General features: G+C 39.7%; 2 protein-coding genes across 2 annotated transcripts in view; both read left to right on the forward strand.

The window, feature by feature from the left end:
- LOC126372549 (15-hydroxyprostaglandin dehydrogenase [NAD(+)]-like) overlaps window positions 1-21,397 on the forward strand; it is a 349,480-nt gene that overhangs the window by 132,179 nt on the left and 195,904 nt on the right. The gene's annotated exons all lie outside the window — the stretch shown is intronic.
- LOC126372434 (uncharacterized) lies at window positions 1,951-5,803 on the forward strand. The gene is made up of 2 exons (XM_050018185.1): window positions 1,951-2,881; window positions 5,668-5,803. The coding sequence occupies exons 1-2, from the start codon at window positions 2,074-2,076 to the stop codon at window positions 5,679-5,681; spliced, it is 822 nt and encodes a 273-aa protein (XP_049874142.1). The 5' UTR covers window positions 1,951-2,073; the 3' UTR covers window positions 5,682-5,803.

The following is a 21,397-nucleotide window of genomic DNA, read 5'->3' on the forward strand; positions in this document are numbered from 1 at the left end:
TTTCTCTCATTTAAATGCAGCCTGTACCCAGCAGTGGGATGATGTGGGCTGAATTATGATAATAATTGGGAGCGATTTCGACTGAGATTTAGTAATGTTCTTGTATGCACTCGTCCATACAAAAATCACCCCAACGCGACGCGACTGCGGTTTCATACAAACTCAACGAACGCGGTACCGCGGCTGTGTGCATTAGGTGTAAAATTATTTTTATTAATATCAGTATCATTCTCTCTGGCTAAAAATGGACTTTGCCCTTGGTAAAACAATTAGAGTGCGGCTCACAAAAAATGTTCGTGGGTCATCAACTATAAACGAAGAAAATTACTCGTGGCAATGGCAAAATAATTTAATTATTTACCGAATTTCGTTATACGGATGACCTTTGTAAAATATAGCGGAAACAAGCAGCAAAGTTATGATTTGTCATTGCTGTTAGCTTTATTAATTGTATGTCAAATATTTTGAAGGTTTTTCTGCTTTGTGATTCCCAGTTGTAGGTGGAATGATGAATTTTATATAAGCTCACGACTAGATCCCAATTGGGGTAGTCAGAGGTACACCCATCGCAAGATGAAGTACCTACGCCTCACCGAGCTTTGTTAGACAAATGAGCTTTTATTTAAGAATGATGACACTTCTCCAACGAATTCTTATCTTTTGTTGTGCAAATATTATAAAGGTACAATTAGCAGTGGAAGCCCAGTTGGTAGAACGCTTGCCTCACTTTGAGGTCGCATGATTGTCTTGTTTTCAAATTCATGTTTGGATCATAAATGATTATCGCATGCTCAGCGGTGAAGGAAAACATCGTGAGGAAACCCACATTCCCGAGAAATGCAGTTTCGGAGGTATGTAACCTAACCTGTGTTGGGTTGGTTTTCCCTTCGCGGGTTGGAAGGTCAGACAGGCAGTCGCTTCTGTAAAAACCGGACCTGTCATTTGATTTGAAGATTTCTTCAGGATAGGTAAGCGGACCCTGTAAAAACAGGATAATGCTAGGGAGATGAATTAGGTTAGTTAAAAAATATGCCAGTTGCCTAACAACCCTCTAAATAGGTTAGCAAGCCCACAGGACGTCAGGCTACTCAGAGTGAGTATTAAAATTAAAACGCTCGGCTCGGAGGTAATTCTGTAATTAAAAGAGTCGCCTCGCCCCGCAGTCATTCACATCGCGTCATGAAATATTACTGAATCGTTCTACTGAAGCGATGGTAATGTCATTCTTGTTAGAGATGTAGATAGTAAACTTTATTTATTTTTCATTTGACTGTTTGTAGATGGACGATCTGGTGAAGGTCGCGGGAAGCCGCTGGATGCGGGCAGCGCAGGACCGATCGTCGTGGAGATCCTTGGGGGAGGCCTATGCCCAGCAGTGGGCGTCGTACGGCTGATGATGATGATATGGATACAATCAGTCACATGGACACAGGATACAAGGTTAGGTATTATATATATGTTACTCATTTAAAAATACTTAAGTAAAAATGGAATAACACAAAAAAGACTAGATTTACGGCTTTACGTCCCTATTTCCATAGCAGCATAGTAGGTCTAGATAAACAGAAGTACTTATCCTCATAATACCAAGGTCGTGTTTCACGCCGCGACTTGTGCTGAGTGAGTGACCTTTTACTTTGCTCCACCTTATGATCATTTTCTTTATGCTATTTAGAAATTATTTTGTGATTTTATTGCCTTGTTTTTGTCCTTGTTTCCATCCGTAATTTCTATTCTATATGTTATTTTTACTAAGAAAGAGAGAGGGAGGGGGTTGGGGGGTTGATGGTTGGGAATTCACCTTACAACCCTCACGATAGAAGAAGACTAAGAAAATTCGATTGAAGCAAGGTGCTTGGTAAGGCAACCTGTCACCGTAATAAAATAAAGTTCAACACATTTAGGCATTGTTGTATATGTAAGTAGACCTACATACATCATTAGGAGAACGCGCCTCGCGCGCATTGAATAAACCAGTCTGTTTGTAACCACCGGTTGTTTCACTTGCGTACCGTCGATACCTAACAGTGGCGACGAGCATACTTACCCGCGTTATATAGTGAGAAAAAAAAAATGTCTACTTCTGTATTTGGAATTCTTACTACGTTCGACCACACTGTACAAGACTGGAAAACCTATCGCAGTAGATTGACACAGTGGTTTGTAGCGAACGACATAACGAATAGTACGGACGTAAGTGGAATAAAGAGACGAGCGATATTGCTAAGTGCATTATCGGAGGGTACCTACAGACTCGCTGCGGATTTAGCCTTACCTAAAGATCTACAGTCGGTGCCGTACGAAGATATACTTGGATTACTCGATAAGCATTTTAATCCAAAGCGCACGGGGTTTGGTGACCGACACAACTTTTATGCCTCGACACAACAGCTGGGTGAAACTCACTCGCAATGGGCGGCAAGGCTGCGCGGTTTAACCGCGAATTGCTCTTTCAGTAATGTCGAGGAGACATTGCGAGACCGATTTATAATGGGGTTGCGACCCGGTGTCGAAAAAGAAAAACTGTATGCAATGGACATGACAGATCTTACACTGGCCAAGGCTGTGGAATTCGCAGAGAACTTGTGCAGCGCCAAGGCCGCCGCTGCGGCTAGCGTGGGCGCTGCTGCCGGGACACTCGTTGTGCACTCGGACATAGTAAACAAGATTTCGCAGGGAAGTAAACATGTGAAAAGTGGAGTACCCGGAAAGCAAAAGTGTACAGTGTGCGGTTATACTAATCACAAGTCCTCGGAATGTCGGTATTCTGATTACGTGTGTCGGAAGTGTAATTCTAAAGGTCATTTGCGTAGGATGTGTCCATCGACCAAAGTGAACTACGTAGAAAATGTAGCCGGAGGGGAGGACGTCGGTGATGATGGTAAGGTGTTCAACATTCGTTCACTGAGAGGCGAACCAATGGTAGAAACTGTATATATACGCGGTTTACCCCTCAAATTTGAGATAGATAGCGGATCAGCTGTTACTGTAATTCCTGAAGTCATGTGGAAATCGCATTTTAAAGACGTGCCATTGTTACCTTCACGGAAAAAACTAATTAGTTATTCTGGTGATAACATAAAGTGTGTTGGAATGATACGTCTGGATGTGTGTTATGATGGCTGCACGCACACGTTGGACGTGCATGTTGTGTGTGATGGCGGCCCACCCCTTCTAGGCAGGGATTTTATCTCGTCATTTCAGTTAGAATTAACTCCAGTTAAGTACTGTCAAGGAAAAAACTTATTAAGTGTAACACAACTCAAAACGTCATTTCCACACTTGTTTTCTGATAGACTGGGATGTTTTAATAAATATCAAGTGCAGTTACGTGTAAAAGAAAGCACAAAACCCGTTTTTTTTAAAGCACGACCGATCGCGTTTGCGTTACGTGCTAAAGTTGACAAAGAACTGGATAGGCTCGTCAAATTAGGTATTCTTGAACCCATCGACCATGCCGAATTCGCGTCACCAATAGTACCGGTTTTAAAGAAAAACGGAGATATTCGTATTTGTGCCGATTTCTCAGTCAGTATTAATAAACAATTAGTGGTTGAGCAATTTCCTCTGCCAACAGCAAACGAGCTGTTTTCCAAATTACATGGTGGTAATAAGTTTACAAAGTTAGACCTGTCTATGGCCTACAATCAGTTCGAGTTGGAAGAGGCATCGCAAAAGTTGACTTGTATAAACACACACCGCGGATTGTTTAAGTTTACACGTTTAGTCTTCGGGCTAGCGAGTGCTCCGGCAGTGTTCCAGCGAGCCATGGAGTCGCTGCTGGCGGGGATGGAGGGGGTGCTGTGCTTGCTGGACGACGTGCTGGTGACGGGCCGCGACGATGCCGAGCACGCCGCACGTCTCACTAAAGTACTGCGCACCCTGCAAGAGGCCGGCCTCACCTTACAGCAGGAAAAATGCGAGTTTTACATGGATGAAGTTAGCTATTTGGGCTATGTTATTAACAAACATGGTTTAAAGAAATCACCGGAAAAAATTGAAGCAATTGTCAAAGCCAGTTCACCCGCTAATGTCACACAGCTTCAATCTTTTTTAGGTTTAGTTAACTATTATAGAAACTTTGTTCCTAATGCATCTTCTTTACTTAGTCCTTTATATGACCTTCTTAAAAAAGGCACTAAATGGTCGTGGAATGACAGTCACAAAATAGCATTTGAAAAAATTAAAGAATGTTTGTCTTCAGAACAAGTTCTTGCCCATTTCGACCCGGATGCAAAACTCATTCTTACTGTCGATGCTTCTCCTACCGGGTTAGGAGCGATTTTGTCGCAAAAAAATAAGGAGGGTCAGGAAAGGCCAGTATCATTCGCATCTCGAACGTTGAACTCCGCAGAAAAACGCTACTCCCAGATTCAAAAAGAGGCCACAGCTATAATTTTTGGTATACGTCGTTTTCACCAATACCTATATGGTAGGTCAATACCGTTTATACTACGTACCGATCATAAGCCGCTTATTTCTATATTTGGGCCGTACAAAGGAATCCCCGAAGTAACGGCTAATCGACTGCAAAGATATGCGATGTTTCTAAGTGGTTACAATTATGTAATAGAATACGTGCGTAGTGCTGACAATATAGCAGACTTTTTATCACGCGCGAATCAGGTCGGTTCCTGTGAGAGTGAGCGAGAGGAAATAGATTACAATTCGAGCTCCGAGTTATGCGACCGCGCCGCTTACGTTTGTTTTGTGATTGACGGAAGCTTACCTGTGACCTTGGCCGAGCTGAGTCATGCGACTAGTAAGGATGCTATTTTATGTGAAGTTGCGAATTACATCACGAATGGTTGGCCACGAAAAGTGCCAAACTCGCATATTGCACCTTACTATTTATGTAAATCCCAATTATCAGTAGAATGTGGATGTATAATGAGAGGTCACAAAGTGGTGATTCCTGCCGCGCTAAGAGAACGAGTTTTATTAGAAACTCATCGTTCACACCTCGGTATCGTTAAAACGAAAGCAGAGGTTCGTTCAAGGTTCTGGTTTCCGGGTGTGGACAAGGCTGTAGAGGAGATGATCGCGTCGTGCAATCTGTGCATACAGTTGCGGCCGTCGCCGCCGCGCGAGCCGCCCGCTTCCTGGCCATACTCACCGCGCGCATTCCATCGAGTGCATATAGACTTTCTTGGGCCATGCAATGGACGAATGTATTTAGTGTTGGTGGATGCGTATTCAAAGTGGCCAGAAGTTTATGATATGGCAAATACAACTACATCTGCGGCCGTCATAGATAAACTGTCCGATTTCATGTCTAGGTACGGAATACCAAGGAATATTGTGAGTGACAATGGCACAGCTTTTTGTTCACATGAGTTCAGAGCTTTCTGTGATTCCAATGGCATAACACACATAACATCACCACCGTTTCATCCAGCCAGCAATGGCCAGGCTGAAAGTTATGTAAAAATCGTTAAAAAGGGAATTAAAGCAAGTTTGCTGTCTAGTTCAAATATTAGGGAATCAAAATTAAAGTTATTACAATATTTATTTTGTTACCGCAATTCACAACACAGTGCTACTGGTTCTTCTCCCGCACAGATATTGTACGGCCATAAACTGAACTCTCGTTTAGACTTAATATTGCCTACATCATCACTCGCATCCTCGCCTACGGATTCACATTGCTTTTTGCCAAACCAACAGTCTACACAACTTAAGGCGGAGATAAAAAAACAATATGAACCAGAAACCAATGTATTGTACAAACAGTTTTGTAATAACAAATTCAAATGGAAATTAGGGGTTATACAAAAACGCATAGGTAACGTATTGTATTTAGTTATGGACAAGGAAACAAAAAAGTGTTATCGTAAACATATAAATCAATTAGTATTATATAAGGGAAAGATCGTAGATACAAGGGACTGTGACAAAACGTATACACAAATAAACACACCATACTCACCACCGTCGTTGCCGTCGTCACCGCGTTCCGTCACGCCGCCGCCATCACCGCCGTCGATGCCACCGCCGCCGCCACATTCTCCACAGCCATCTGTGTCTACGCTATCACCTACCATGGCTGCCACAGACATATTCAGTCCAAATACGCCGCTTGGACCATCGGCACCTCCGACATCATCACTAGATACGCCGCTCAACGCAAGAGAACAAGAGCAAGGGGAGAGGAAGGAAGAAAATGAGACGGGTGTGACAGAGGATTGTGTCTCGGCAGATGAAGACTTCCATGAGGCAGAAACAAACGCAGATAATGATCTAACTGCAAATCCTCAAAGAGTGTTGCGTTCACGTCCCAGGATAGATTTCAGGCGCTTTTTCTGAATTGTTATATTATTAGTAAGTCCTAATTAAGAGAGGAAAGATGTTGTATATGTAAGTAGACCTACATACATCATTAGGAGAACGCGCCTCGCGCGCATTGAATAAACCAGTCTGTTTGTAACCACCGGTTGTTTCACTTGCGTACCGTCGATACCTAACAGGCATATACGCGTTATTTTATGTATATATAATGTATAATATATTATAAGTACGTAAGTAACGAAATCGAAATCGTGAAAATGAGTACAGTGACAAAACCGCATTGGACTCTATACTCGTAGATATTAACATGCAGAAGTTTTTCAGGAATATGCAAAATCATCTGAGGTAAGCAAGATAGAAAACTTCCTAATAATAAAAAAGCGAAGACTCACGGAATTATAAGCGAGAGACGACGTCTAGTCGCAAAATAAATTGAATCTCAACGTAGAGGACGCAAACTCGGGAACAAACTATTCTGTACATACGTCTCGTTCAGGATGGGATTAGCGGAAGTATTAAGATCTAAGATATATTTATTTTAGACCGTTTATCGTCGACAAAGTTCTTCGAGTGGTGCACACACGGCGCAATAAATTAGTCTGGCCAAGTAGTTTGAGGAAACAGATGCTGGATATCTTTAGATCTACACCTACACCCGTCGAGAGTAGTCCTTCACTTGACAGCTCACTGACAGCAGTGACAGCTATTCTGTCAGTTAAGGGGTGCGTTCACAAACTGAACGCCGCCACAAGTTAATACCATCTGCGGCAAATCTACAATATGTCACGTCAAAAAAAAAACACAATAAATATCCCTGTTTTACCCACGCGACTTACTAGTGAATTTAAGTACGCGAGTTGAAGGCACAGTAGCTCTGCTTGCACTGGTTTCTTTTAAAATATACTAATCAATGTGTGTGTGTACCCGCACATCATACATAACACTTAAGTACTTACCTATCGTTTTGCCTTGGATGCCATTCACGAAAGAACCAAGCTCTGTTGATTTAAGCTGAAAAGGGACAACGAACAACTAGTTATCGCATTTCTCATTATCTCCATAGCGTTATCCTGTTTTCGCAGTGTTCGCTTATCTAACCTCAAAACTTGACAGGTCCAGTTTACTGAAGCAGCGATATCTGACTGTCTGTCTGTCTGTATGGATAATCCTTCGCGTTGAGGAAGCTAGAGGGAATGATAATAAGTATGTTACGAGTAACATACTTACAGCTGAACAGCTGAATGATTTTCTTTACTCTTTTTAAAGTTTCCTTTCGTCGTCAGAATAGCATGTTCATCGCACTAAGCGTCTCAGAATACGGTCGCCTGTTGGCTTTTAAATTTTTCACAACGTCTGCTTATGTCCGGCGTAATAGGCTAAGCTAAAAGGCGAGCGGAGGATTGTGGAATTAAATGCTTTACATACTTGAGAGATACATGTCTTTGTACTTTGAAATTCTGGACAGTAGTATGGGCTTTGAAAAATGTAATATCCACACATTTTGGAAATAATGCTTTATGCGCGTAGAATAACTATTACATTAATATACCTATTATTATATTAGAGATAAACTGTACCTGCTATTGTTATACTCTGTGTGAATGTACTGCTGCTTATGCACCATAATAAATAATTAAAGAGATAGTAGACGAAATGGTATGAAGCCTCTAGCATCAGGATTTACAATGAATTCATGTATACAGGATGTAACTGACATCGTAACGGATATTGAGAGGGATGATTCAGACCATGATTGATGATTCTGAGTTAACATCAAGTAAAAATTTCCGTCGCAAAATTCCAAAAGTATTTTCAGTTCCATACTTTTGTGACGGAAAGTCCCACTTGATATCAATTTAGAATCATGGTCTGAATCATCCCCCTCAAAGTTTTCGTTACGATGTCACTAACACCCGGTATAAATATTTATATGAACCTACTCGTATAAGTCTTGGTATATTATAACGACAAAAAATGTGCAATATGTGTTATGTATATTGTGTGTGATAGAGTAATTATCTCTACTCTATAGACTATAGACCGTATTGAAACATGTACCTAACAACTTTATTTTTAGAAAAATATAAACATTTACCACCCGAATGGTAGCGATTTCCATACCCAGTATTGTATCCTCACTGTGATCCCAGTATGTAGTATGCAGGGGTAGTTTTCGCTCACGCGAGTCCCTCTCAAATTCACCGTCTACAGGTAATACAAAATCGTTTCATGCGGAAAGCCACGGGAGCTCCGTGGTTCCTTTGCAATGAAAATCTGCACATTGACCTAGGTCTGCCAACCATTGCCCAATGGCTCAAATTAGCTTCCAAACGTTTTTTCGATTCTGCTCCGCACCACCCAAATCCCCTGGTAGTTGCGGCTTCCGAGTACATTCCGCTTAGGGACGGTACTGAAAAGTATCGGCGTCCGAAGGACGTAATATACGATCCCGACGACCCGATTACTCTAGCCATAGAGGCAGCCAATCAGCTCGCGACACCAAACACTTCAGGTCCCCGATACCGACCCCGCCGGCGTGGTCGACGATTTCCCTCATTCAGCGCTTATCGCTATCGACCCACTAGGGTCGATTAATTCATTCAAATATTTTTCCTCTCAGACGACGCCCTGAGCCGAGGTTCGCGCCCAACTGGGCACCCTCAGGCCTGTTGTCTTAAACGTTGTACCGGGTGAGACCCTTCAGCGCTCCCCATTTGTCCGGCCAAGTAGTTAATGCCATCTGCGGCAAATCTACAATAAGTCACGTAAAAAAAAAAAAAATGTGATCCCAGTCCCCATAGCTAAAGTACCAAACAAATGCTCGGTAGTGAGATTGGTTTAAAATTTTCACGCAGCCCGGTGCGGCGGGGGTTAGGAGGTAATTTTTTTTATGAAATTGCTACTTCTCGGCAGGTCGACTTATAAAATTTTGATGTGACCCAATTCCTCCCGGACGACAAATTGCAGCTAGATCTGTTGACATTTGAAAATATTACGTTTTTTTTAAGCTGTAAAGTTAGCTGTTCGTTTATGATGACAGTCAACCTTACCTATCAATATTTTGACTGTGAACGTATTTAGCAAGAAAAGCATTTTCTATATAACGTACATTGTGTGATGATTGTGAAAGTTGTGAGAATTAATTTGGATGGACATAGGGGCCTACCCCGACGACCCAAGAAAGTGTGGATGGACTGTGTACAGTCATGAGCAATATAATGTACCCACTTTAGGACTCTGTCGCACTAACATATTTGACATTTAGTGATCAATTTGTCAAAAAAGTTAATGTGTCATGGTACCAAAGTGTATACATATTAATGCTCGTGACATTCAATTTCAAATTAACTGCTGTCAATCATCCGTCCCTTTCCTTTTAGGCGAATATGAAAATGACGGGTGTAACTTAAAATAAAATTAGTGTTTACTGGAATCAGCATAATTGTATTGTATTCTACAAGCATGTTGCAATATAGCTGATTCAATAATATAGGTACTTACTCGTGTACTAATACGATTATTCGACCATATGAGCTTAATGCCTGAATATATCTAATATTACTTGGGTGCCCAAAAGCAAATAATTTAACGCGGTAATGCATTGTTAGTTATATAATTGCCCCGATTCCTGTAGACGTCTCCTAATTTTATTTTAAGTTATACCCGTCATTTTCTTATCCACCTAAAAGGAAAGGGACGGACGATTGACAACTGTTAACTTTAAAATGAATGAATAACCCGGGCGAATAAAATAGGCATCTCGCTGGTATGCAACCCGTTTGACGTGTGCTGTCAACTTAATTCTGTCTGGTTAATGACCAATATATCAATTTGGGAGGGTTTTTAAAATTTTTGCCTAAAATTGACGTGTGTTCCATAAATTGTATGCCTGTCGATTACCTGACACCAGGTTTGATGAGGTTGGTAATCCACCTCTCAACCCTCACGAGAGAAGAAGATGACTTTAGTTATAGAGCTCCTACCCCCCAACTTACAATGGCCGGTAATTCAGGGCGACTGAATCTAATCACTGCACTCTCTATAGCTTGACAGCTGGTAGTTCCGGGACGGTGTAGGTTTCTTGGTACTTTTTACGGTAAAAAGTACTTTTATTCTAAGATTGGAAACAGTAATGACAAACGTAATTAGTGGATGGATTTGGCTTCACATTATTTGCTTTTGTTCGAATACTATTGTGGTTAGAGGTTTAAATCGGACAAACTTAAAGAAAAAATCTTCATCATCATCAATTTAAGAGCCACGCTCTTGTCGGTGAAGCATTCTCCATTCTTGTCTATCACGACGTTCGCCTTCTGTTTAATTTGTTCCATGTAAGCCCTTCTACCTAAATCTAAGAAGAGTATATAAAATAAAACCGTATGAAGCCAGCCAGCTAGCAGCCAGGTAGCTAGGTACTTGTGACAGGTACTTGTTTGGAAAAATACTTACATAAACAGACTATAACCGTCCCACTGCTGGGCACTGGCCTCCCCTCAATCAACCGGAGGAAGTATGGAACATACTCCACCACGCTGCTCCATTGTGGTTTGGTAAAGCTGTTTGACGGCTAATATCCGGGACCAACAACTTAACGTGCCCTAAGCACGGAATCATCTTACTTTTTCGGACAATCAGGTGATTCAAGCCTGTATTGTCTTTGCCAAACAAAGGACAGTCTCACAAAGTGATTTTGACGATGTCCCCATTGGGAACCGAACCTGGACCTCCAGATTGTGAGCCTGACGGTCCAACCACTAGACCACTGAGGCTGTTACTACTAGTTCTTCTTTGTTAAGTACATACTTCTATAACTGGTATAAAAAATAACAAATATCAACTCAATTCCCGTGCAGTGTAGTGTACTTATATCCCGTGATGGATGGCTTCAAGCTTGATTATTGGAATTTCCGCTCGTCGGTCCGTCCGTCCCCTATTAAACCGCTCGCAATGACTTTGGCTTTGTTTCCGACGTGTGGTTAATGCAACACTGATAATGTATGCAGATTTGTTGCTGCAATTCCATATGAATTGCAAATACGATGCTGCTATAAGTTGCGTATGTTACAACGTAGGTATTGCGTTTCAGTGGCCATCAGTAGGTATATAGGTAATATTGTTGTGACTGAAATACTCGTAGGTTTTTTTAGAAGCTTTTTTTTTTGACGTGACTTATTGTAGATTTGCCGCAGATCGCATTAACTACTTGACCGGACAAATGGGGAGCGCTGTAGGCACTCACCCGGTACAACGTTTAAGATAACAGGCCTGAGGGTGCCCAGTTGGGCGTGAACGTCGGCTAGAGAGGAAAAATATTTGAAAGAACTAATCGAATCTAGTGGGTCGATAGCGATAAGCGCTGATTGAGGGGAATCGTCGACCACGCAGGCGGGGTCGGTATCGGGGTCCTGCAGAGTTTTTTTTAGAAGCGAGGTTCGAGGTTTGGAGGCACCAAAACGTGTGAGATCAAAACCGCTCCTTATTTGTCTTGTCAAGATAATAACTAAAACTAAAAAGAACAAGAGTCACTGTGTATAGCTTGCTTCTCAAACGGGAAGCACCAAAGAGGTATTAATGTATCTTAAGTGCACGCTAACACAGTTTGCTCGAGCATTATAGACGGCGATACCGCTCACCACCTGACACGTTGGCCTAACAGAAAGCTCGGTGAAGCGCGGGTGCTCAGTTCATCTTGCGTTGGATGTACTTCTGACTAGTCCCATTGGGAACATAGTCATATGTTATGTTTTACTCCTCTCTTGGACTGTGTACAAAAGAGACTTCCTAGAAATTGTTTCTGTGTACAAAATTGTTGAAACAGCGAAACATATTTCGTAATATGAATTCTAGTCGGCACCGCATGTTGGTACGTAGCAGCTGACAGTGCTAATTAAACAACTTTCCTCGCTACACAAGGAAAACTGTTTGAGATATAAGCACAGAACAAAAAATTACTTATTTTCTGCTATGAATACTCACTCATAGCATAAAATCGTAATTTTTACAACACACGACAACATTTGTAGCATATACTTGTGTTCTAGCAGATAATAATGTAAAATATGAAACCTTTAGTGATATAAAAGCTTGTGTTTATAGATGTTTGAATATCGTCCATTAAGATATGTGCAATATTTTGTAGTTATTTGGTAAAAAGTCACTGAGAAGACTTCTAAACTCATATACTTACTACTGTTGCTATATTCTTCTCTCGTGTGGGTTGTGAGGTGGGTTATTACCAACCTCACTACACTCCACTCTCTCTCTCTCTCTCTCTCTCTCTCTCTGTGTATTCTTACTATATACTATATTTATAGGCTAGGTTTCTTAAGTATAGACTAAAGAAGCGAGTACTAACCTATAGTCACTAATTACTTAATTTATCATATATAGGTATTTACTTAAGGAATTAGGACGCCAAAACCAAGAATGGCTGCATGATTGCAAGTAGTTGATGCCGATTGTACTTCTGGAGGTTAAAACGAAGGCAAAGCGGAAGTCATCTGTTCAATTCAAAACGCTTTATTGCACATATCACAACATAAAGGATAATTATAAAATGACAGCAGAGGGTCTAAAAAGGCACATTCATCGTCATCTTTACTTTCTCGTTGACTTATTTGGGTTCACATATTAGCACCAATCGAGAAAACGACATAGTTATATCGTCATAATCAATAAAGTGATCGCGGTAAAATTTTATCACGTTGCGCATGTTAGTCCTACAGGTGATATATTAAGGACGAACCGCGTGTTACGTGTAACCGCGTACATTTACGTACACTATACAATGTACGGTCACGAGCATTAATATGTATACACTTTGAGATCATGTTACATTAACTTTTTTGACAAATTGAACTATAAGTCTCACTAAATGTCAAATATGTTAGTGCGACAGAGTCCTAAAGTGGGTACATTATATTGCTCATGACTGTACATTATGTACAAGAGTACATCGTCATATAATTTCCGTCACACGATGTAAACAAAACGCTGCTTTTGCGACGTACTTTAGTGCAATATGCCTGAATTGAGAACGTGGGGGAAAGTTCGCCAGATTTAATGACGTTTTAAATACCCCGCCTTTGTTTTCATAACACGTTGTACAAGGCTAAAAGAAATTAAAAACAGTGTTTTCACGGTGCATAAAACTTGTAGGTACTCTTGTATATGAAATGTGAAAGAATAATCACTTTTGATGTAAACATGATATGATAGAGACTCATCTGTCATTTGAATGAGAATAATCAGTTTTTGAGACACTCTTGCATATATATCAATATTACCACAAACTACTACTAGGTACTACTTTTACTATAAAGGAGTTACCATTGCCAATATTTAAAAGCAAATTAAAAAATATCTTATTCACCATACCTTTTATTCAGTGAAATAATATTTAAATGTTTCACAACCGTTTATTTAAATTAAGGTTAATTGTTTTTTGTCTATTTAAAATATCTATTTTTATTTATTTTTGTTCAAGACAGATTTATTAAAGATTAAATGTTCCTTTAATTATAAATTATTTACTATTTATATTCGAACGCTGTATGGTTGAGTGATGGACTTTTTTGATATAATATATATTTAAGATCTGTTTTACTAGAGGGAATAAATTTTATTTTATTTTATTTTATTTCATTTCAATGAGGGACTTTCCAGGCTACGTTCCCTTAAAAAAATATAGACGACACTGTTCAGATTTAACGTGATAATTATCTATTTTGTCATTGCTCGGGGTATATAACTATCGAAAAATATAATGTAATGGTAGAGGCATTTATAAAAATAATGATTGCTTGATATTTGAAGCGGATACGTATATAATTATGTTGCTACTTATATTGCTTTACTTTGTTTTGATCAGAATGATAATTGGTGGAAGGTGCGTTTGCCTGGGTTATCATTTATACCCAAAAGCAAATATAAAAGTTGCTTCTGTCTGTTATCCATAAAATTTGAAGGATAAATGAAGGCAAATCTGTATAGCTCATCTATATATTTTTTTGGGGAGCGTAGCCTGGGAAGTTACTCATTAAGTAATTGGTTATTGGAATACATGATTCCGCAATAACGAAAGCCGTTGGTCCCGATTAGTACTTAGTTGTCGGTAGCGAGTTATGTTCTCGATTATGAACTCCAAACGTAGCCTTCGCCTGTTCAAAAATAACCCCCTGAGACCAAGGTCTGACTGACGGTCTTTGGCGGCTCAATAATAGCTCTGAGGGTTGCTGAGGTTGGTTATCCACCTCACAACCCACGCGATAGAAGAATTAAGAGCGTGTATGAAATGTCACGTACATCGTGTATTAGCTTGCACAGCCATGAAAAAAGTGCACGAGCCTGCGACAATGATACACATGAAACTCATGAATCATTTGAAACAGACGTCATTGTCGTTTCATATTATAAAGTAATATAGTTTAAGGATTCATTTTGTAAGTATATCGATACGTCGTAAATTCGGGTAAAAAATCGTGATTTTCAGGGTTCCTTGTCTCGATAACGAGCCGCATCTGATGCTCTTGCATTTGTTATACTTACTTTAAAAAAACACAAATAAAAAAACTATGTCACAAAAACAGGTTTCATGTCACACTGTTCGCTGTTTAAACCTTCCAACCCTCGCTTAGTGCCCCATTTTGTACATAAATCGGCAACGTTAAGCTTTTCATAAACACATTAAACATAAGCAGTTGTGTGGGACACTCCGACAATAGCGAATAACGTATTCAGGTCTGCGTAAAGCGTTTTCGCATGAAATAATAATAAAAATGATTTCGGATGGCACTAGCGAGGCGAGGAATCATATTTGTTTTAGAGAACAATAAGGCTTGTACGCAGGATACAAGGTGGAGCAACATTACAAACGGACGCCTGATTTTCCTACAAAATATTCCTCTATGGTCCAGTGGTTGAGCGTTGGACTCACGATCCGGAGGCCCCGGATTCGAACCCCGGTGGGGATATATCACAAAAACCACTTTGTGATCCCTAGTTTGGTTAGGACATTACAGGCTGATCACCTGATTGTCCGAAAGTAAGATAATCCGTGCTTCGAAAGGCACGTTAAGCCGTTGGTCCCGCTTACTATTTGCTTATGTGAGTGAGTAATCGTTACATGAGCCATATCAGGGGCTTTTGGCGGCTCAATAATAACCCTGACACCAGGGTTGATGAGGCTGGTATTCTACCTCACAACCCACACGATAAGAAGAAGACTGTTAATTTATAACAAGGCAGAGATATTAAATTTGTAATTTTCATCAAATTAAATTTGGAAAACAACCTGTTTTTTATTTCAAGATGTTAACTAGTCTATATAATTGAAATTGGCTATATACACGGCTTCAGTGAGGATGTAAATATATAATATAATTTTATTTTATTTGTATTTGCACCTGTATTTGTATCTAGCCAAACCCACGCAGCCTGTTGACTAATGTTTACCAGATATTTGTTCTGACAGTTTCTCCAATCACAATAAACACGGGTAACTGAACACAATTTGCTGAAATAACAAACAACTCTCGTCCATCTGAAAATACGTAATCCAACCTTTTCTGGTTATTGCTTAACTTGCGTGATATGGTATCGAACAGTATATATTACACCAGGGTAGCTGAGGTTGAGGTTGGTTGGGAGTCAAGACAAACCTCTGTGTTTGAAGGCATCATTCAAAGTCAAATCATGTACAATCAAAGAACAAAAGTTCAGTCACTGAGCAAAGCGAATTATTTGCAAACAGTGGTGAAATTATAAATAAATGTTTTTATTAAAGGTAAAAACCCAATGATTACAATGTTAATCATGATAATAATATTATTATAAATACAATTGTATTATACAAATTACTTAAAGGTACAATAGTACCTACCGTCTATAACACAAAAAAATAAAACAACACAAAATAAATGTGGTGCGATCATTCTTTTTTTTTTGGGATGAACCATTAGTTGTCATAATTATAAAATTTACGTTTTTTTAGGTGTTTTTGTAACCAGGTGGTCTTAAGTGCAACCAGTGAATTTATGACTTTGTAAGAAACTGATTGGACTGTTGCAGCAACACCTCATAACCCACATGATAGAATACAACATTTGTTGTATGACGAGAAATAGATAGTTTTGCCTGTAGTTTATTACGCGCACACCTCAAACCAGGTTTAAAAGATACAATTTTGCATTAAAACTTCCTCTTTAAATATAGGAAAGACCTAAATGGCTTTTTATAATTTATATCACAATTAAATACTTACGTAATGAATTCCTGGCAACACAGCTACTTCACATCCCTGTCCCATCCCCCTAGCAGTATCACGTTTTTCACAGGATCCGCTTACCTAACCTGAAGATTTGTCAGGTCCGGTTTTTTACAGAAGCGACTGCCTATCTGACCTTCCAACCCGCGAAGGGAAAACCAGTCCAATACAGGTAAGCTCGCATACCTCCTAAAATGCATTTCTCGGGAATGTGGGTTTCCTCACGTTGTTTTCCTTCACCGCTGTGCACGTGATAATCATTTATGATCCAAACATGAATTCGAAAACAAATTCGGCAATCATTGGTTTAGGCCTTTGCTGGATTCGATCCTGTAACCTCAAAATGAGAGGCAAGCGTTCTACCAACTGGGCTACCATGGCCAATTGTACCTTTATTACTTCTCAGCCTGATACCCATTGTAAATATTTTAATTGCCAAAGTATCAATTTCACATAACTTTGAAAACAATTTAAATTAATTCCTGTACTTATTAAAACATTTGTTGTTCAAAATTGTTAACGCATAATGAAAATAAGCGTAGGTACGTTTAAAATTAAAACGAGTTCCGAGGTTAAACTTTATAAGGGGACCAATTTCGGACCTTAAATGAGTAAGGGTCAGACAGGATGCTTCCGGAATATGCCACGATATGATTCAAGCGTAACTTATAAGTACATACGGTCACGAGCATTAATATGTATACACTTTGGTACCATGTCACATTAACTTTTTTGAGAAATTGAACTGCAAGTCTCACTAAATGTGAGTGCGACAGAGTCCTAAAGTGGGTACATTATATTGCTCATGACTGTAATTATTATACGAGTACTTACAACACAAACGGTGGTGGTTAGTAATTATCTAATATTAAAATAAATATCCGAAAAGTAAGTTGATTTCATCTTTCTGGGGTCCCGGCTCCTAACATGTTAGGGGGTTTCTCGGCTCAATAATAACCCTGATATCAGGATTGGTGAGATAGTCATCGACATGAACCGACACGACACAGAACGGGACACGAAAGAAAAATAAACACGTGTTATGTGTACTTATGACGAATATAATGTCTAGGTCTAATGGGGAACGGATGAAAAAAATAAATGTACTTGATAATAATTAAATGTTTCAGATTTTTCGGTTGCGTCAAATCATTATAAAACACTAAAACGTTTTCTTCGCGTCCTAGGTCTATTATTACGTCTGCATGAAAGATTTCCATAGGTTATCACTTAAAAAATGCTCATTGACAACCGACAGTGACATATTATAAAGATAACCATAAGCTACGTCGTAGCTTATCGTAGACGATTGCTACGAACCTTATGAGTGGACATGCTTAAACTCACGACTATTTCCCACCGGGGTAAGAAGAGATTATGGAATTCTATATGCTTCGATCCTGACTCACTTCTCTTGGTTCCTCCACATTAATTCATATAAGTGATAGTAGGAGGTCGTTACAATGGGAAATTCGAATATTAAAAATTTGCTTTTTTATAGTTTTAATTGTATAATATTATGAAATTAAGTACGTAAACAAGATAAATCTACCTATTCTGAGAAGCTTATCATCAAACTGGTTCTCAAAAGCAAATTAAAACCCACGAGCACGACATAAAAAAACAGACACTATACCCGTGTGTATTTTGTTACTGCCTACTCTCCACACAGCGGTCACAGAGGGCCCACAATTTTACTTGCGACGGAGAGACACATGTCCCCCTGAATAACCCAAATATCCCTGAATATTTCACCACAGCCCGGAGACAATCGAGAGCGAACCGAAACATAAGAGTTAAAACGTAATGGAATTCAGTCGTGTTTACTTTGTAAGGGATATCTATTTGTTGTCTTGAAAAATGTTTTGTTTGTTTTTATTCAACGCATTAATTTAATATTAATTGAAGGTTTACAAGTGTAATGATCAGCCATTGGGTACTTTTAAATAGAACCTGTAGTTCAGTACAATTAGTGATTATAAATATTTCAAGCTACATCTATCAAATCATGGTATAAGAAAACCAGGTACTTATGCTCAATCATAAAACAAGTCGCCATTGATAGCCCATTGATGACGTCAGTGTTGCTATTCAATTGGTATCTCCAACATTGGAATGTCATTGGATTGGAAGGACGTAAATGTTATTATTGAAAATTAACTGAATTATTGAGTAATATATTTAATTATTATTATTTAATAAAAATCTTTAAACCGGTACGTAAGGGTGGCTTGCGTAAGGGTCTTTAAACATGTTTAGTGGGCCACTAAACATGTTTAAAGACCCTTACGCAAGCCACCCTAAATCTTTTACTAAAAGTACAAAATTTCCTTGCAAAGTAAATTAAAAACGTTGGAGAATTTATTTTTTACGAAATGGCAACATAGGGTCGGATGACGTCAGCTGGGCTAACCTTGAAATGCTAGCTGTCAGTTTTGAGCATACCTGGTCTTCTTACACCATGTGTCAAATTGCAAAAGCCAGTGTTGTGACATTCATTGGTAAGGTAAACGCTCCTATTAACGCCACCCAAAAATCGACATCGTTTACCGCCACCTTTTTTAAATTGCGGATATTTTGAATTGTGTCTGAGATAGAAAATTAATTCAAATGTCAAAAGATACATGTATTAATTGACCATGAAACGAACATACCCCTGAGCGTGGGCAACAACAGTCTAATTTGTGATTGGTCTGTAAGTGTGCAGTGTCCGCGCAAGCAACGCGCTCCATACAAGCCACTACTGAAATGCATAAGCATACAACATTTTTTTCTTAAGGTTTTGTGTCCGATGAAACATATTTTTCTTCACTTTAGTAATTATAACTACTTGTTAATACGTTTAAGAACTGAGAAAGCATGCTATATTTGACATTTGTGTTAGTTTTAACTGATTAATTTGAGTTTTAAAATGTGGCGGTGATAGAAGCATACATTTGCAGTTTGGTTACTATTACCGCCACCTATGGCGGCGATCGATATTTGTATGATATTTGTATTTTTTAGTTATTTAAGGTAACATGCCCAATCATTCATAATGTTATCATCTTATTTTATAGTATGGTTCATGAACTATATTAAAATCTATTAACGCCACACATTTGGTGGAATTCAAGTATCCTGTGCTGCATATAAGTTAATGTATTTTTTTAAGAAATGTATGAACAAGTAGTTGAAGTAATTATGAATTTCTAATTTAAATACTTTATATATTTATTAAAATATGCTTTGAAACTGGTTATTACATACGTAGCTCTCATTTTGAATATTTATTTGTTTTCTTAAGGCTAATTTTTATGTGGCGGAAATTGAAACACAGAAATTACATACATGTTTCTATTACCGCCACCATAGATTCCCTCTTATGATTTACGTATAGACAGGGTGATGCATTATTCTTCGGACTGACAGAGACGGACGGACAGACCGAAACGGACGGACAGATAGAGACAGACGGACGGACAGGGACAGACGGACGGACAGAGACAGAAGAACATACAGAGACAGAAGGACAGGCAGAGACAGACGGACGGACAGAGACAGAAGGACAGACAGAGACAGACGGATGGACAGAGACAGATGGACGGACAGAGACAGACGGATGGACAGACGGACGGACAGAGACAGACGGATAGACAGAGACAGACGGACCGGCAGAGACAGACGGATAGACAGAGACAGACGGATGGACAGACGGACGGACAGAGACAGACGGATGGACAGAGACAGACGTCAATTATCTATATAAATTTATGAAACCAAAAGATTTTTCTGTAGTTTATGTCATAATTCATTTAATAAAAAAATAACAATAATAATAAAGTTTATTGAAAACTCCTCATACAGAATCATTTCGTCAACTCCCGAAATCCTGAGGGAGATTGAGAGTTTCTATAGACAGCTATATTCCACGAAAACATCAGGCGAAAGCATGGCTCGAGACCCTCGAGCGAAGCTTACCCGACACTACACTGAAGATATCCCGGACGTCAGCCTGTACGAGATTAGGATGGCCCTCAAACAGCTCAAAAACAGCAAAGCGGCAGGAGATGACGGAATCACAGCAGAACTTCTGAGAGCGGGCGGAACGCCAATACTCAAAGCCCTCCTGAGGCTCTTCAATTCCGTCATATTTCAGGGCAAAACGCCGAGGGCATAGAGCGGAAGCGAGGTGATCCTGTTCTTCAAGAAAGGTGATAAAGCCCTACTGAAGAACTACAGACCTATCTCGCTTCTGAGCCATGTCTACAAGTTGTTTTCGAGGGTCATTACGAATCGTCTCGCTTGCAGGTTTGACGACTTCCAGCCTCCCGAACAAGCCGGTTTCCGAAAAGGCTTTAGCACCATAGACCACATCCATACGCTGCGGCAGGTTATACAGAAGACCGAAGAGTATAATCTGCCACTTTGCTTGGCGTTTGTGGACTATGAGAAAGGGAGACCTGAGCGGTGTTGCAGTCTCTTCAGAGGTGCCAAGTGGCCCATAGGTACATCGAAAAGCTAAGGGACCTCTACCAAAATGCCACTATGTCAGTTCGAGTACAGAACCAGAGCTCTAATCCGATCCAACTGCAGCGAGGAGTGAGACAGGGAGATGTCATCCCTCCGAAACTGTTCACTGCTGCATTGGAGGATATTTTTAAGCTTCTGGACTGGAAAGGATTTGGCATCAACATCAACGGTGAGTACCTGACGCACCTTCGATTTGCCGATGATATAGTCCTAATGGCTGAGACTCTGGAAGACCTGAACACCATGCTCGAGCATCTCAGTAACGCATCCCAACGAGTGGGTCTTAGCATGAACATGGCAAAGACAAAAATTATGTCCAACGACCATGTCGCA

This window comes from Pectinophora gossypiella, chromosome 14 (genome assembly GCF_024362695.1).
Source record: "Pectinophora gossypiella chromosome 14, ilPecGoss1.1, whole genome shotgun sequence".
NCBI lineage: Eukaryota > Metazoa > Arthropoda > Insecta > Lepidoptera > Gelechiidae > Pectinophora > Pectinophora gossypiella.

What these genes read in the sequence shown, in the direction of transcription:
- LOC126372434 (XM_050018185.1), top strand. Translation starts at nt 2,074, where the DNA reads ATGTCTACTTCTGTATTTGGAATTCTTACTACGTTCGACCACACTGTA.